Source organism: Sus scrofa, chromosome 15 (assembly GCF_054392235.1).
Source record: "Sus scrofa isolate SSC_HxYL_T2T_F1_AM1 chromosome 15, Sscrofa_HxYL_maternal_Yorkshire_Landrace_v2.0, whole genome shotgun sequence".
In the NCBI taxonomy this organism is placed as follows: Eukaryota; Metazoa; Chordata; class Mammalia; order Artiodactyla; family Suidae; genus Sus; species Sus scrofa.
The window spans coordinates 25,159,597-25,178,137 of NC_139397.1; the positions used below are offsets into that span (position 1 = coordinate 25,159,597).

The following is an 18,541-nucleotide window of genomic DNA, read 5'->3' on the forward strand; positions in this document are numbered from 1 at the left end:
TGTTTTCAATTCAGAAGCCAAGTCTTTTATAGATAAAAGTATAAATTTATTCTTTTCTTTCATCATCAGATGTGGGATCTGTTGAAGGACTTGCCTATCACAGAGCCTGGGATACACTGTACTGGACCAGCTCTACTACCTCATCCATCACCAGACATACAGTGGACCAGACTCGGCCTGGGGCGTTTGATAGGGAAGCGGTCATTACCATGTCAGAGGATGACCATCCTCATGTGCTAGCCCTGGATGAATGCCAAAAGTAAGAAACAGTGCATTTTTATTTCTCCATTGTAATTATAAGTCAGACTGTAAGTTATGCAAATTTTCTTTTGCTTGAAGAACTTCATTTAATATTTATTTCTTTTTAAAAAATTATAGTTGATTTACAGTGTTCCTTCAATTTCTGCTATACAGTGAAGTCACTTAAGTATATATATGTATATATATACACACATTATTTTTTTTCATATTATCTTCCATCATGTTCCAGCCCAAGAGACTGTACACAGTTCCCTATGCTGTACAGTAGGACTCCATTGCTTGTCCATTTTAAATATAAGAGTTTACATCTACCAATCCTAAACTCCCTGTTCATTCTCTTTTCTCCCTCTCCCCCCTTGGCAAGCACAAGTCTGCTCTCCACATCCATGATCTCTGTCTGTTTTATAGATAGGATCATTTGCACCATATTTTAGATTTCATGCACAAGTGATATCATACAGTATTTGTTTTTCTGACTTACTTTACTTAGTATGAGAATATCTAGTTCCATCCATGTTGCTGCAAATGGCTTTATTTTTCCTTGTTATGGCTAAGAAGTATTCCATTGTATGTAAAAATAATTAATTTTAAGTAAATATTTCCTTTGAAGTTCTCTTTTCACAGTTAATGAAACTGTTTTTTTTTTTTTTCATAAGAACATTATAAATGTGAATAGTTGAAATCTGGACTCTTTAAATGTCAGGTATTACCTCCAAGTAAAAGCAAATTTAAAGGAGGAAAGGGAAAATAGAAACAATAATGCACTGGAAAATTTATATAAAGAAAACATTAGTGTATAGCTGATTGAAATAATCTATTTGGAAAAAATATTAACATGTATTGAAACCTGAAATGTGTTTCTGTAATTCTATTAAATAATTTTAACAACTGGGAATCTCTCTGATTGAAATAAGATGAAAAAACAATAGATCATTTTGTGTAGCTATATTTTCAACAGTAGATACTTGATAATAGTCAACATAATCCACAGTGGTTTGATGATGTATTGTGCAGGCACTTATAGTAATACTTATGAAGAGTTCATGACACGAAAAGTACCCAGGCCATAATATAAAATTAATGAAAGTAAAATGAATTAGAGGGGATGCTATAAAAAAGGCAGTTATATGAAAACTGAAGAATAAAGCTCAGGTTAATTGGAAAAATATGTCTATGGAGTTATACTCTCATACAGTATGATAGGAATATTTGTTAACTACTAGAAAATCCTTTTAAATGAAACAAGGACACAGAAATCAGACCAATATGGCTTTCACTGATCAGAATAAGAAACTCTTTTTAGATATGTTGAAGAAAAACAATGACTGATAAACACTGACCCTGATCACTTGAGAGGAGAAGGGACTACATGAATTACTCAGTGTGAGAGTAACTAAATCTGGATACGCTTAAAGAGCTAGAAATGAAAATTGGCTTACTTAAACATCTTTATCTTATAAATTAGAACTCTAAAGGTTGAGAGTTTCAGATGAGGAGAAGGTTGACTCCTCACATAGCTTTGGTTACTTGGTTGAGAGGGATATAATCCTTTAGATGCCTGGGCAGAGCTAGTTCTGCTCACAACACTGCACTTTACCTATTATATAGCTTGTTATTGAGTCATCTACATTGACCTTGACAGTCAACCAGAAGAATCTTAGGACAATAATAAATGTCCTAATGTTGATCAAAGGAATTTGTAGGACAATTTTGAAATAAACATAAGGGAGATCACTGATGATATTATATATGATTATAATTGATAAGTCCTTTATCCTATAGTTATTTGCTGCATAGGCTAAAATTACACATTCATCTTGCATTTGGTAAACTTAAATTAGAATTAAACACACACAAATATTTTAATTGGAAAATTGTATGTAATTAAAGTTTAAAGTACAAAAATATTTTTATTATTAAGCGTGTCAGTGACACCTTCAAACATCTTTTGTATGTTAGTTAACAGAAATTTTTAAATAAAATCTTAAATTCTAGATGGGAGACCACACTTGACTTCAAAAATTGGCTCAATAACTATGACCTCTATTTTCTCATGTGAAGTGAAAGGTGAAATTAAAGGAACACTAATACCTCAGAAAATCTATAATAATAAATCTATAGCAATAATAAAGAAGACATTGCAACTAAATTGTGTGTTTAATAACATATGCATAACTTTTTTTAACTAAATTTTTCGTTTTAAAAATCACAGGATATGATTAAAGCTACTGCATGATTTAATAAAATGGAATGCTTTTTTTTCAAATTTACTGATTCATTGGACAAAGTATTTTGACACTTTCTCACTTAGAACATTTTTATATTCCATAGAATAAATGAAAATACTATGAAGTGTTTTAATAAAGAGCATAGTTGAGCCAGCTTTCCTTAATTGGTGAGGATTGTTTTTTAAATTAGCAAGTAGAAAGGTTTTAATTGTGAACTTGAGTGTTGTCCAGTAATATGTTTTGGCATAATACTCAAAAACCACATGTTGAATAATTATGTTGGCCATAATCCTATGTTGTCTTTACATTCCTTTACATAGGAATGGTATATGCATTCTTGGTGTAAATATGAAATATTATTCCAAATAGTTTTTCTTGGTGTATATTGAACACACTTTTTCAAAATGTAAAGCAGCCTGCCTGTCAACCTCTCTCCTTCCCTTCTTCCTTTCTCTTTTCCCTTTCTCCCTTCCTTCCTTTTTCCCTTCTTCCCTTTTTCCTTCCTCCCTTCTTTCCTTCCTTCCTTCCCTCCATATTTCCTTCTTTTCTTTACTCCTTCTTTCTATCCTAAGCAGCAAAAATTAATCTTCAAATAAACTCTTAGGGATAGCCCTAAAGTTAAAAGAGAGAAAGAAGAGCTATTTCATTAACAGTAGCATTTAGGAGTTCCCATCATGGTGCAGCAGAAAGGGATCTGACTAGGAACCCTGAGGTTGCAGGTTCCATCCCTGGCCTCGCTCATTGGGTTAGGGATTTGGTGTTGCCATGAGCTGTGGTGTAGGTCGCAGAAGCAGTTCAGATATGATGTTGCAGTAGCTAAGGCTTAGGCCAACAGCTGTAACTGGGATCAGACCCCTAGCCTGGAAACCTCCATATGCCACTGGTGTGGCCCTATAAAAGGCCCCCCCCCAAAAAAAAAAATAGCCCTTAGAGACTGGAACCTTAGGGCCTCTCCAGTCTTACAGTGACCTTTAAGGGCTTCCATAGAATCCTAAGCCTTCCTCAAAGAATAGTTTAACAAACACTGATTTAAAACATTCTATAAAATCTGTAAGTAACGTTATTACGTTTAAGGATTTGAGAGAAACCCCTGAAATTCTAGAAACAACATTGTGATTTATAGAAAAATCACACTGACAGAGAAGGGGGGAAGGACATTAAAGAAATATAGGAGTTGATTAATTGTATTTCTCTAAAACATATACACAGGAGAATGCTGAATTTAGAAAGCAAAATTGAAAGAAGAGAGAAAATTTGATTTTCATCAATTGAAGAAGAGAAATATAGTTAAGAACAATGTACAAAATGATTTCACAGGATCTGCTGAAATATATTATTAGAGTACATTTACATTTCATAGAAAATTTAAGATAACTATTTTGTCCCTGATTAAAATAAATATTCACTGTGCATCAAACTGAATCAATGTAATTAAAATTACTGTTTGAGAGAATACACAGGATAATTGTTTTTCAGAAAAAGTTTCTAGGCTTCATTTAAGAAATGGGGAAAATATATATGCAAATGTTATATTTATATAACATATATATATATCCCCTTATTACCTATACTTCTCAAGGGTCATAGAATGTGAAATGGCAAATAATTATGTTTCTTTTTTTTTTTAATTGTTTTTGCTTTTTAGGGCCACACCTGTGGCATATAGAGGTTTCCAGGCTAGGGGTCGAATCGAAGCTACAGCTGCCTGCCTACACCACAGCTCACTGCAACACTGGATCCTTAACCCACTGAGCAAAGCCAGGGATCAAACCCACAAGCTCACGTTCCTAGTCGGATTCATTTCCACTGTGCCACAATGGTAACGCCTATGTTTCTTTTTAAATAGCTTGACATTGCCATGTTTCTACTAATGTTGATATTATTAATAAAATTTTGTTTTCACAATTTTCATTTTAATTAGTTTAATGTTTTGGACCAACTGGAATGAACAGCATCCAAGTATTATGAGATCTACTCTGACTGGGAAAAATGCTCAAGTGGTGGTTAGTACAGACATACTCACTCCAAATGGACTCACCATTGACCACCGTGCAGAGAAACTGTATTTCTCAGATGGCAGCCTAGGAAAAATTGAGAGGTGTGAATACGATGGATCCCAGAGACATGTAAGTTAACTGAGAATCTCTTGATTATAGATTTAAAAAGTGATGCATTTGAAAAATATATGCTTTATACTTGCCTAAATATGCATATTAAGGGTTTTCAAAATATCTAATTTTCAAACCAATCTAACTGAATAATCTATTCAGTGAAAAACAAAACTGTGAATAACACTTTAAAAGCTAAGTTCATTTGCTACCATAGGCACCTTCCAACTCTTTTAAATTTTATGCTGGAGAAACAGTAACTGATTTCTTCTAGTTATTAATTGAATTGATATTGTTAGAGTGATTTGCCTAAACTTCATTATTATTTATAATTTTTTAAAATGCAAAATGAAATTAAGTAGTTGTCCTAGGATAAAAGAATATCAGAAAATAAGGAGAAAATTCTTCTATAACACTTTATAACAACTTTTTATACACTTCAACTCATTTATATATATATATATATATATCTTCTTTTCCCTCTTCAATCTATGCTTATGTATGATAATTACAACTATTCTAGGAGATCCAGTAATCAGCTATCTCTAATCTAATTCAGAGGATTTGTTTTGACACTAATAATATATGCACAGTTATAATTCCAACTTTTTATTTCCCATTCCTGTTTAAACCAGGCTAATTTCTGGCTGGCTATAGTTAACAATCCTTTCTGATACATTTGAAGTTGCTAAGAGTATATTTTAAAAGTTCTTACCACCAAAAAATTTTAACTATGTGAGGTGATGGGTACATTAACCAATCTTATTGTGGTAATGATTTCACAATATATGCATATGTCAAATCCTTATGTTCTCAACTTTAAACTTACACAATGTTATATGTCAATTATATTTCAGTAAAGCTGGAAAAAATGTTTCTGTCCCATAGGAATGAAAATGTTGGCAAGATACCATTACTTTAAAGAATATGGTTATATTCCCCCATAGGAAATTAATCCATTTTGTCTCAAAGTTAGAACTACATAATCTGTTTCTTCTACCTCTCCAATAAATAATGTTTGCCATCAGAATTTCTATTTGGGCTTGAAAATTTCAAAGTTCATTACATTCTTACATATATTAAGATTTTCTCATTTTTAATCTTCATATGACTTCTAATTAATTTTAAAAGAAAGGTAATATTATTGTTAATAAAATGACCAATAGAGGTTAAAAATTTTTGCAAAATTTATTCTAGGGACTATTTTTTTTGAGTGTTTTGAAGACTTTGTACACTATCCTTTTCACTTTTTAAAACTTCTGAGAATTATATCAACTGACTAGTCATCATTTTATCCAACACTTATTGAATGCTAATAGAACTCTAGATACTGTTCAAAGCATTTGATATATCATTTTATTTTCATAGTATTCCTTGTAGTAGGCAATACTGTGATTATGTCTATTTTACCAATGAAGAAGATGAGGCGTGGAGAAGTTCAGTAGTTGCCTAAATGCACCTAAATTACATACATGGCAGAAACAGGATTATTCTATCAGTTGTGGTCTCACTGGGGAGCCAGTGATTTCAACAATCATGTGATATAGTTGGAGGTATTTTAATTGAGAAAAACAAACCCAACCAGATGTCCAAGTATGGCCACTTGTACATACCTTGCAACCAGAAATAAATTTGTTTTCTTCTTGTTTGTCATATTTCTTTAGTATGTTATAACATATATCCCTTGTACAAGTGAATATTTTATGACTGAGTATAAGAATACATGTAGTAAAATCTGAAGTTCTGCTGATTTAATCAACCAAGTGGATTTGCTCCGTTAAAAAGCTGGATCCATAGTGTGTCAGCCTGCATCGCATTATTTTGATACACATGGTAAAAAAAAACCTTAGGGACAGAGAAGACAATAGCATCTAATTCTAGGTGACACATTGTCTGTCCCCTTTAAAACCATACTCTAAGGAACACATAGAGTTTCTACATATTCTTCTCAAAAGTGCTTCTAATGTATTTCTCTTTATTATGCTAACACAGGCTAATCATTTAGAAGTGGAGTCATCAAAACTGTTTCAAAGAGAAAAATCAATATTTTACCCTACCATCATTGTAAGGACATTAGTGATAGCCTTTTGTCTAAGAATGTTAATTAGATATTCTGAAGGTTTATTTAGACATATGACACTACCTCCTCCATGGCCCATGGCACATAAGGATTTTTTTTATTCTTTAAATGTTTTTTTCACCTTCAATTATGTTATTCCCATTACACAGGTGCATGTGAAATTATACATTAAAAAAGAGAAAACCTGAATGTTTACTTTTTACTCAAGTCATTGATTAATATTTATATTTATGTAACCTAATTTTTAAAGATGTGTATAAAAATAAATATTAGAATGAAGAGTTGGAGGTTTATTTTATCCTTTAAAATTATACTTTTAATGGTATTCTGAACTTAATCCTTACTTTTGTTATTAACTGATTGTATAAACATTACCAAGTTTTGAAGGGTCCCTGTAAAGTCATATGTCTTTTAAAATGGATTCATCTAGATAGTTTGATTATAGAAACCATGACTATACAACAAAGATTTCAAGGCTATATAGTCTTTAGTAGCTTGTTTCTTTCTGTCTTTCAATGATAGAAATTTGGTTTTGTTGTGTTCTAACTAAATATATATACATGTTCTAACTAAATATATATACATATGTGTATTTTTTTTTTAATACATAGTGCATAGAACACCTTGGAAATTCTACTTTGCTTGAATTCTTGGGATAGAGAAAATATGTTTTCTTTTGACTATAAATAAAATCAAATCTTAACATAAAACTTTTAATTTATATCTCATCTTTCTATTTTAATAATTTGAGGCAGAACCAAAATTCAGATGATTCAGAATTTTCTATTATTTATCATAGTTTCATTTAAAAATGGTTACAATAGAGAATATCAGAAATTTAGGTGAAGGCAAAAAGTCTTAATAAATTATTTACAAAATTGACCCTTCCTTCATTTCTCTACCAGAACAAAGCCATAAATGTCTCAAGTAAAATTTCTTCCTCATAATTCTTCTTTAGAAATAAAGTGGTTATCTTGCGAGGTAGTGATTTTTCAGGTCTGTGTAACAAGATCCCATACTTGAAGATGAATTGAACAATGATTTCTTTTAATATAGTACGTGGAAATAGCCTGATATATGTGAATACTGACTTGTGGGCAGATTTTTTTTTTTCCTTTCAAGGCTATGTTGAACAGACTGTTGAATTCCCATTTATAAAAGAACATATGAATTTACAGTTTTTCAGACTAAGGAAAGATTAGGAATAAAGTTAGGAATAGTAATTCTCTTTTGTGAAGAACATCTGACATTAAAATATTAGAAGTTATAATGGCAATAATTTATTTTGGTTTTGATCAAAATCTTTGAACAGACATATATTTTATCTTGAAGATATCTGAGGACAAAGAACGTTTTTCTACTTTCTGTGATTTTATTTTCTTTAATAATGTATTGTCCAAGAAAAATTTCTCGGTTAGATGATCCTTATTGGTGTAGATGGACCTGACCATTTTAATTTGAAATGTGAAGAAAACATCGAAATACTTTTTTCATGGGTGGAAATATAACCCATGCCTCAGTAGGATGTAAGACTCAATTTCCATTGCCTTCAGTCTTATGTTTTGTGATTCATTCATTGAATGAAAGTATGTCTATAAGTTCAAAGTTATCTCACTGTTTCACTGGTTATCCAGATTCTCTTGCCAGTGTTCACTGTGAGTACCTTGAATTTATCACTAAATTATATACTCTTTGAGATGTCCAGTCTTTCCTACATTTAGACATGATTTTACAATTAGAACTTTTTATCTCTTCCTGAATTCTATTTTTTAATTGAAATGAACTTCTGAATACTTATGATACTTTCACTTGTGTATCTTAGTGACCAATCAGCTGTTGGTAATCTTTTAGTAAGATAATCATAGAATTTTGAGACTGAGCATGTAACTGAGGAGTTAGGTCACCCCCTATTATCATTAGAAAAGGTTAAATATGCAATCTGGCTTATGTTTCAAGATTTTATTTATTTATTTACTGTGGTACTTTTAGAGCTATATCCATGGCATTTGGATGTTCCTGGGCTAGGGGTCAAATTGGAACTGTAGCCACTGGCCTACACCACAGCCACAGCAATGCCAGATCTGAGCCACATCTGCAACCTACACAGCAGCTTGCGGCAATGCCAGATCTTTAACCCACTGAGCAGGACCAGGGATTGAACCTGCATCTTTATGGACACTATATCGGGTTTTTAACCCACTGAGTCACAGTAGGAACTCCTGCGTCAAGATTTTCAAAAAGGAAGAAATAAATACTACTTATTCTGAAGAAAAATATTCTGGTGATGTGGCATAATAGAAATCTAAAAACTATAAAAATTATCATTAGCGTTTCTGTCGTGATGCTGCAGAAGTGAATTCGACTAGAAATCATGAGGTTGTGGGTTCTATTCCTGCCCTCACTCAGTGGGTTAAGGATCTGGAGTTGCCATGAGCTATGATGTAGGTAGCAGACGTGGATCAGATCCAGCATTGCTGTGGCTCTGGCGTAGGATGGTGGCTACAGCTCTGATTAGACCCCTAGCCTGGGAGCCTCCATATGCCACAGGTGCGGCTCTAAAAAGACAAAAAGACAGAAAAAAAAAAATTAAAAATTAAAAAAAAAATTATTCTTAATTATCTGATAACTGATGAAGAAGTGGATCAATTTTCCTAATATACCAACCATCCATTCATTCATCAGTTTTATATTTTCAATTATATGTACCAAAATGTGAATGATATCAGTTATTAATTTGAATGTGCCTGCCCATTTGAATTTAAGTCTTAGAAATAAAAGGATACCTTTTGAAGCAGATTCCTTTTTAAATCATCAAGAAGCTAAGAACTGCTTATCTGAAAAATTTGTGTATAACCAGTTCATTCATTTTAGTCTTCAGTTAATCTCTCTGTACCAGGCCCTTTTGTGTATATGTGTCTGTATACAAGGCACTGCAGAAATTTGTGATATGGTAAAACCATGAAATTAAAAAGTGTGATATTTCAGAAGTAGAAAATATAGAAGGTTGAAATATTTTACAAGAGGCTTAAAATGTCATGAAATGTAAGGAGAGATGTAAAACATTGTTCTATTTATAACATCAAAAAGTACTGAAAAATACATTTTAAAGTAGTGTCCAGAGAAAAAATAATTTCAGAAAGGAACATTTCCTTTGCATAGTTGTGTGTTTTCTAGCTTTGGATGACACAGGTGATAGTGTACAGCAATTGCAGAAAGAAAGAGAAAGAGCAAATATCCCTAAGAGAGTGGAAGATTGGAAAAATTTAGATGTTACAATCTGAAATATTTGAGAGTGCATCTTCTTTAAAATAAGCAACAGCCTAAATATGAGGTTAATTGATAGAGTTAGTAGAGATTCCTGTAAATCTAGGTATTTTGAGTCCACAAACTCAGTACATTGCCATTGTTCCCTCAAAGTGTGTTTGAAGAGCCTGTCTTCTCTGAGTATCTATGGGAATTAAACTGTGGAAGCACATTTTTTAAACTATGTTTTAAACAAAATCTGATAAGCTTAATTTCAGCATTACATCTTAAAGCCTTTATATAATTATGTATATTAGAAATCTTTAGAACAGAACAGAGTTTGTAGCTATTTTTTTTTTTTTTTAACATGCTATAGAATGGGCTTAAGCATTTGTCAGGATTTGGAAAATATTGCTATACTATTTATAAGTTACTTAGTTTATTGTAGGAATATCATAGAACCCATTACTAATCAGTAAATTGGGGAAAGAAAGTCTTTCAAATATGCAAAAGATATCAGAACAAAGTATGTTTTTAAGAATACAATTTACCTTTTCCACTTTATCTGATAATTAGCTAAACAAATTCATTCACAGGTTTAATTTGTTCTATCAAACTCAATGTTAGATTTTATTTTTCTATTCTGTCTTAAAAAGGTCATAATTAAATACAAGAAACAATTTAAATATGACCTGTATTGATAAAAAAAAATAATAATTGGCTGGGTTTTTCTAATAATTTTTGCCTGTACCTTTCAAAGCCTGAGAAAGTTCCCAGGCCAAGGATTAAGCCTGGGCCACAGCAGTGACAACACTGGATCCTTAACCACTAGGTCCCCAGGGCACTCCCAGTTTTTTCTGATTTTAACTACACATTAATATGTGTGGTGTTCCTACCTACAAATTTTATTAAGGAAAGCATTCTCTATTTATGAATATACAATTGAATGCTCTTGGGTGATCTAATTTATTAGAAAAACAAACACAATAATTTCATTCTGTTTTATTTTTATTTCTGTTCTATATCTGTTGTTCTAGTAGCTGAAACAATAACTAATATTGACAGGGGCTAAGACAGTGTGATTATAGCTTTTCTCCCTGGTGTTACCCTGTAAGCGTTAATCATATCTTGGAAGGCATCTGCTACCTGAGTGACACAAAGCCTTCCAAAAGAGATGTTGTTTATGTTCCTAGAAATTGCAGTTGCTGATGTTTCTTATTTTTGACATTCTTTTAGAAACTTTGTCCAGAGTTTTTTTAAGAGTATATTCCTAGGCAGAAATGCTAAGTCCTATCTTTAGAATGAAAAGAATGCAGGACAAATCTGTCTTCTAGATAAACACTTTCTGATTACATAAACTCAAAACTTTGAGTAACAGTAGAAAAAGGAGGTTTTTTTTTTAAACTATTATTTTTTATAACACCAATCACAAGAATATTTGGTGTCCGATTTTTTTATGGCACCAAATATTTCCTTTCTACTTATAGAATCAGATATTTCATTCATAAATGAAGCAGGAAATAAATTTATAAATCATTTATCTATTGTCCTATCACCTATGTCATCTACCTAATCTATTCATGTCTATGCTATCTACTTTTTTGCGGAGACCAGCTCAGCAGGATGGGGCTGAAGAAAAGGTGCTGTGGAACTTAAGGAAAAAAAGTTAACATAAAACAAGACACAGAGACACTTATCTTAAGTAAAGGTGGCAATCTGGGGACTCAAGGTCTCAGGGACCAAAAGCCCTGACTCAAGAAACCACACTGCTTTTATTGTGCTCTTGAGGATTATGTCAAGTGAAAAGGTGGTTGTAGGTGAGGATATAGGTTTTTTTATTATTTTATTAGTTCTTTTATTATTTTAAAAGTCACTTAGCTGGTAGATGGTTAAACTTTTACTCTCAACTTTAGGCATTTAAGAATCATTAGCATTTGATTTAGCTATCTATGCATAGCATTTCAGAGAATCCTCACTGTGCTTCTGCAAAAAGGCATGCCTATTTGCGGCAACCCTGTGTGTCTAGGTTTGCACCTTGGTTCTCTTTTCTAATGCATATTCTCCTAACCACCACTCATAAACCACTTGGCCATGAGGTTCCTCTTTGTCTTATTCTTCAGAGGACATATCATGCTTGCACAAATGGCATGCCAATCTGGTCTAGGTCCAGCATGCCTAGACCAATGTATTATGTCCTCATTCAGCTGACCCTGGGAATAACCCATGCCTTTAGGTCTCTGTTCTTAAGGTTAAGTCATTTACCATCACCGTGACTGTTTCTCAAGCAGGAAGACGGGACAAAGTAAGAAAGGACAAGATGGAGTTTTCAGCAAAGAGGCTAAGAAAATATTGTAAAAACATGTCTCGCAACACTTTTTTGATAATATAGTTTTAAATAAAACTCTGAAACTTACAGAATAGGTTTTGATGCCCAGAAAAGTGAATTTTCTGACATGTTAAATTTGAACTACTTAGCCAAGTCAAAACCATATTCTATCACTGAAGAAAAGCTGTTGTGGTTTTAACTTTTAAAAGATGTACAACATTTCAATTTAATAATTTAAATTTTTGATTTAAAAATTAATGTCAACATAAGTAGTCACTAAAAGTTCAGTAACTGGAAGATTTTCCACCATTAGCTGTAATAATCACCATTATTTCACACATTAGCAAACTGAGGACCCCAAAGGCTCCTAGTTTCTACTGTTCTTATGTTTAATATCTAATGCCTGTTATAGTTCCCAACTGTCTGTTAGAGACAGTGTCACTTTTTTAATTAAAAAAGTGTTTTATTACATCTCCCTTCCTATTCTAAAGTGAAATTCTGTATTTCTATAGATAGATAACTTTTCAAAACTCAATTTAATATCTAAATTATTATGTAAAGAAAATATATAAAGTCATTTATAAAAATAGGAACTATTCCATTATGTAAATGCACAAAAATGAGAGAGAAAACATGAGAAAATGATCAAGATCTTTTCATTTGTACATCAAATCATAATGAATAGGACAGCTGTGAAGGCAAGACATATCAGGTGTGTTGTACTGGTTGCTCAGATGCTGAGAGTAGTGCTTCCTTGAGTGATATGATTTTCAAAATTGGTAATGAGTTCTTGATAATGTTCTAAACAAAATGAAGTGAAACCATCTCTCAGTTTACATGGAATGTGATTGCTTCCATTGTACACCACTAAGATGGCAAATTGTTTTAAATGAGACATGAAGAAAAATCTCCTGAGAGCAAGTGATCTTTCTACTTTATCTTTAATACCTCAAACACATGGGATCCTGGGCTTATCAACAGCCTGATGGACCAGAGTCAAGAAATAGGTTATTTGTTAGGGGAAGCATTCTGTGGACTTGAATTCTAGCAGGTGAGCTGAAGGAATATAAGGAAATGACAGCATCCATTGTGTGCTGTACAACAGGGATACAGTCAGGTATATTACAAGAGTCCATGACTACTGACCCCTGAAGGGCTGCTGAAAACTGATGTGTTTTTGCTTTTGACATCTGCGAAGTCAAGAGCCCCATTCAATATTCAGATTATTATATCCAATATTGACTTTGATATATTTCAAGTGTCCTTAGACAGGAATAGTTATTCGAATTAAAATATGAATCAAATAACTTTCTAATATTAAACTAAATCATCTTAATAACTTTCTAATGTTTAAGAACAGTAAATCTCTAAATAGTATGTAAGTAATGTAACTTTTTTAAAAAGAATAAGACAGTAGAATTCTGTGAATCCATTAAAAATGATGACATAAAATATATATTTCCTTGGGAGATTTAGTATCTATGAAGTGAAAAATACAGACTGAACCCATTAATTCTGATTATCCACTATTCTTTCTCTGACACCACTCCAGTGGTGGAGAGGGGGGATCCATTATTGCCAGATGTGGATAGAAGTCCAGGCTCCCCACTTTGCTTTTACTGAGTGGGTGTGGATGGGTCACTTTTTTTTTTTTTTTTTTTTTTTTTTTTTTAGTGGTATTTTCCTTAAGTACAACAGTTACTGTCTAAAAATTTTCTGCCTTACTAAGTAGAATCTTTCCTAATCTTTTGGATACACAGAGCAGGCTTTTGTTGTTCTTTTCTCTGCATGCTGGCATTTCTGGGTTACCAGCTTATTCAGTTCCAAACCTAAGATGTATGAAGCAAAAATAAAATCAAGGGAACTCACAGCCATATCATTCCATAGTCCCGAGGCCCAGAACTGGGCTGCCTTTTCCTCTCTACCTTTCAGTCTCCTTATGTTTGCTTTACATATAAGTTCCAGGTTTTTTAGTTGTACATACTGAGAGGAGTCAGGAAAATATGTCTATGCTATCTTCCCAGAAGCAGAAATCAATATGCTTATAGATTTTTAGAAATTCAGAATAGAAAAAAATATATGCCATTTTTTTATTGTTTTATAAAATATTTTTAAAGATGTGAGCTATGTTCTATGACAAACAACAAATGTCTATGCATTGCTAATGGATTTAAAATATAAGATTTACTAAACCACCCATGATGTGACCTGATATACTAGAATCCAAAGACATTGAAACACGTCCTTCAGGTGAAAGAAACAAAGATTGTGAAAATAAAGATGATAGATTGTATTGTTTAAATTTTATCATCTCTTATTCTGTGATGTGTACATATCATCACTAAGTGATTGCAACAAAGTGCATATGATGATAGGACATTGCCAAATACAGATGCCTGAGAAAGAGGTGGGAAAAAAAAATCTGAAATTAGTGTTAAATTGTTTTAATTTCTGACTCTGGTTATAAAGAGATGTGTGATCTTCACCAACAAAGTTTATCTTTTTGGATCTCAGGCTCTACATATTGAGTTAGATTCAAAATTTTCCTCCAGATTTTAATCTTTTATGACCCTCCCATTGGTTATATGGAGCTCAACTAGATCGGTATTTGGATATGTCTTTTCACCCATTAATATATATATAATAAGATGATGCCACATGTTCATTTTAATCATAGCAGCAGATTTAGTAGCAGAATAGGACATACTGCCTTCCAAGTAGTTTGATGTGGGAGAAATTAAGATTAGGTTGTAGATATATACAAGGATTTGAAACTTGCATCTTTGACATATTGTTTAATAAACTTGGGTTATTTTCTTAACCTTTTTGTGCCTTCTTTTCTTCTATAAAATAGAACTAATAGTTTATGCCTCATAGGGTATATTTTGAGGAGTTAGTTTTTATTATATGCAATCTGTTACCTGACAATAGTCCACAACTGCTGCATCTTATAAGCTCACCTTGAATAGTGAAAGTTAAAATAAACCAAATTAAAAATTTTGTAGTGATATTCACTGTACATACATATAAATTTGAGCATCAATTATATCAATTACAATAAATCATAAATTGCCTTTTTCTATAGCATCATTAGCATCTGAAGAAGAGACTTTGTTTTCCTCTTTGGATCTCCAAAAGTAAAGCCCAAAGCCTGGTACAGCAAATATTTGCTTAAGCAATGAATAAATGGATGAATAAACTGAAAGAAAAATTATAAAAATATTTCCCTGAATAAAATGCAAAAGTAAACAACTTTTTAAAAAGAGAAAAATCAAAACTCAGGTATTCCCAAGGACTCAGCCATTGAAGAGTCATTTTCTGAAATCTGTACAACTGACATTCCTATTTGGTAAGATAAGAATGTTATTGCAGTTGGGGTAATGGTGTTTATTTTCAACACAATTCCTTCAATTTAAACCCACATACATTTCAGTAATAGTTCAGCTTGGTTAGTTGTGAAAATTAAAGTGTTACTGAAGCTGGACTCTCTCAGAATAGATGTGTTCCTAGAGAAGAATGATGGTCAGTATCCAGGACAACTAGTGTATTCACCCAGAAAATAACTAGTGTCCCTTCAGCATATGATACTGAGACTGATGGATCGATCTAGTGTTTCTTGGAGTATTTCAATTTGTTAGGCACCAGACGGACTTTTCATAAGTATCCACCTGTTTCACCTGCCTCATTGTAAAAATTTAAATACAAAGATGAAAAGAACAGATAGCTAAAGAAAGTCAGCCTGCATACACTAACACGTGTGTGTACTGTCTATATCCATAACTATCAATTTGATATCTATATGTATAAATGAGCATATTATTTCTGCCAGATTATTTTTCTTTGCAAACTGAACAGAAGGATAAGCACATAAAGTTTAAAAAATATTTTCTTTGGGGAAATAAATTAGCAAATAAGGAAAAAAGTAGGAGATCAAAAATTTTTATATTTAAAATCAGGAAACTAAATTAATTTACAGGAACTTTTTTCTTCTCTACATTCCTAATTTTTATATTGTTCTCTAGCTGATTTTAATGTATTTCTTATTAGTTTTACTGCACAACAACCAACATGAATTTAAGCTTGAGACAATATCTTAAATTTTCTTTCTCTATTTGGCTCTTGAAAACATTTAGAATGCCAGCAAACTAATTAAAAATCAGTTAACTAATTATTACTTCAACTATTTTATAAATGATTTAAACTAGTTTATGGCAGAAGCTCAGGTATAGAATGACTCTAAATAAATAACAAAAGCATAAATTTATTCCTGAGCTTCTCAGCAGCCAGGACATTAAGGACAACCTATAAGGTTATACAGTACTTTGACTCAGTAGAAGGGAACAAAACTTAACAAGAAAAATAGATGTTTTCTGTGGCCTTGAGTTTTAAAAGGCCATTATAATTAGATCTTTTATTTACATGAAGAGCTTTGAGAATATATAAAAGCTAATGAAAATTAAAATGCCAAATAATTTCTCCTGGCATATACAAACAAATAAATCATCAAAAGATACATGGTTGGCTATCAACATATAAAATGCACTTAATAATTTTCAGTTAGATTGTTCAGTTACTAAAAGGACAAGCTGATGTTTAAAACTAAACTAAGTTAGATATATGAGCTGAGTTATTATGCAATTATTGAAGATCAAGAAATAATAAAGAAAAATGGAGGAGGAATGTAAATAATGTTAACTAAATGTATATTTAGAGGGAAGAAAAACTATTTATTCATATGAAAGCAGGAACTATTAAAAACAAGTAGTACTGAAGATTCTTAGGTTAGTATTTCACCAAGACTCAAACAGAATCCTATGACCACTAATGTAGAAGCTGCAAATTTGTATAATCAGTAGTTTATCCTGAGAAGATAATTCCAGATATTGAGGACCAAATTACTTAGCTGTTTTTTTGTTTTTGTTTTTTTTTCCGGGATTAGACCATGGAGCTAAGCACAACTGAGGAAAGAAGGGCAGATTCTTTCTCACATGGTTTTACTGGCTGCCTTGAAAAGCCAAGCCTATTAAGCTGACCAAACCATCTGCCTCTGGGGCTGCCGAATGGAAGGAAAATTAAAGAGCTTGTTAGTTGAATAAAAAATAACACCCCCTTCCTTAGAATAATACTGCCTCAGGCAAGAGAAAAGGACATATATGCCTCAGGCAAGAGAAAAGGACATAATTTTTCAATGATATGTTAGAAGAAGTAGAACAATTTCTTAATACCGAATGTATATTAGAATCTCCTGGGGAGATTTTGTGTAATACTGATACCTGAGTTCCACACCCACCTACCACCCCTCCCCACCATCTGCCCCACAACAATCAAATCAGAATTCCTAGAAGAACCAAGGTCTTAACTTAAAATTTCCAGTTGAATTTTTTTTTTTTTTTTTTTTTTTTTTGGCTGCATCTGTGGTATGCGGAAGTTCCCAGGACAGGGATCAAACCTGAACCTGCAAGGAGTTGCAAGCCGCTGTGGCACACAGGAACTTCCTCCAGTTAATTTTTATGCATAATCAAAATTGGAATTTAATATAAGCTATTAGAAACATAAAGGAGAGTTTATTCAAGGTGTGCAATTGATTATATGCTAAATGACAATATCTCTACTTAGATCTATATCAATCCTATTTTATTTATTTATTTATTTATTTATTTATGCCCCATCTACGGCATGCAGAAGTTCCCAGGCCAGGGATCAAACCCACACCGCACCAGTGACATGAGCCACAGCAGTGACAATGTCACATCATTAACCCACTGAGCCAGTGGAGAACTCCTCTGTGTATTTTAAATCCTAGTTTGGGTCTCTCTTGATTCTGAATTTCCAGAACAGTTGAAATAGGGATTATCCTAATTTTGACCTTCACAGTGCCTAGCACATTTTCCTTCAAAAATAGGGAAGAGGAGAATGGGCTGAGAAGGAGCGAGAACATATATGAGGAGGTATGCTATAGAATGGCTACTTCTTAGTATCAAGTGCAATAGATTTCTTCATCTCCTGAGACAGTCTTCAGAGGGACCACGTAATCTATTGCACTTTAGGGTAGTCCATCGGTAAATAGTGTCAAGGAAAGAAGACACTGCTGGCCCTTTTCTCTTGGTCAGAGATTTGACCCATGGGTCATTAATTTCCCTCCATCCCAGGGAGTGATCAGGGGCTCCAAGCACAGGCTTGAGTGAGGGCATTTTGCCCATATGAGGTTTTTTTTATCACCTTAACTGTGGCCAATAAGAAAAAAGGGGGGGGGTCATGAATTGGAGAGCCAGTTGTAGCTGAGATATCTGAGGTG

At 32.7% G+C, this 18,541-nt stretch overlaps 1 protein-coding gene across 5 annotated transcripts in view; it reads left to right on the plus strand.

Moving 5' to 3' along the window:
• The window catches only part of LRP1B (LDL receptor related protein 1B), a 1,884,722-nt gene that overhangs the window by 1,572,427 nt on the left and 293,754 nt on the right, over positions 1-18,541 (plus strand). For all 5 annotated transcript variants that reach the window (XM_084998912.1, XM_084998914.1, XM_021076285.2 and 2 more), the window contains 2 exons: positions 70-259; positions 4,411-4,615. In XM_084998912.1, the coding sequence (XP_084855038.1) occupies positions 70-259; positions 4,411-4,615 (395 nt within the window). The remainder of the gene's footprint in view (positions 1-69; positions 260-4,410; positions 4,616-18,541) is intronic.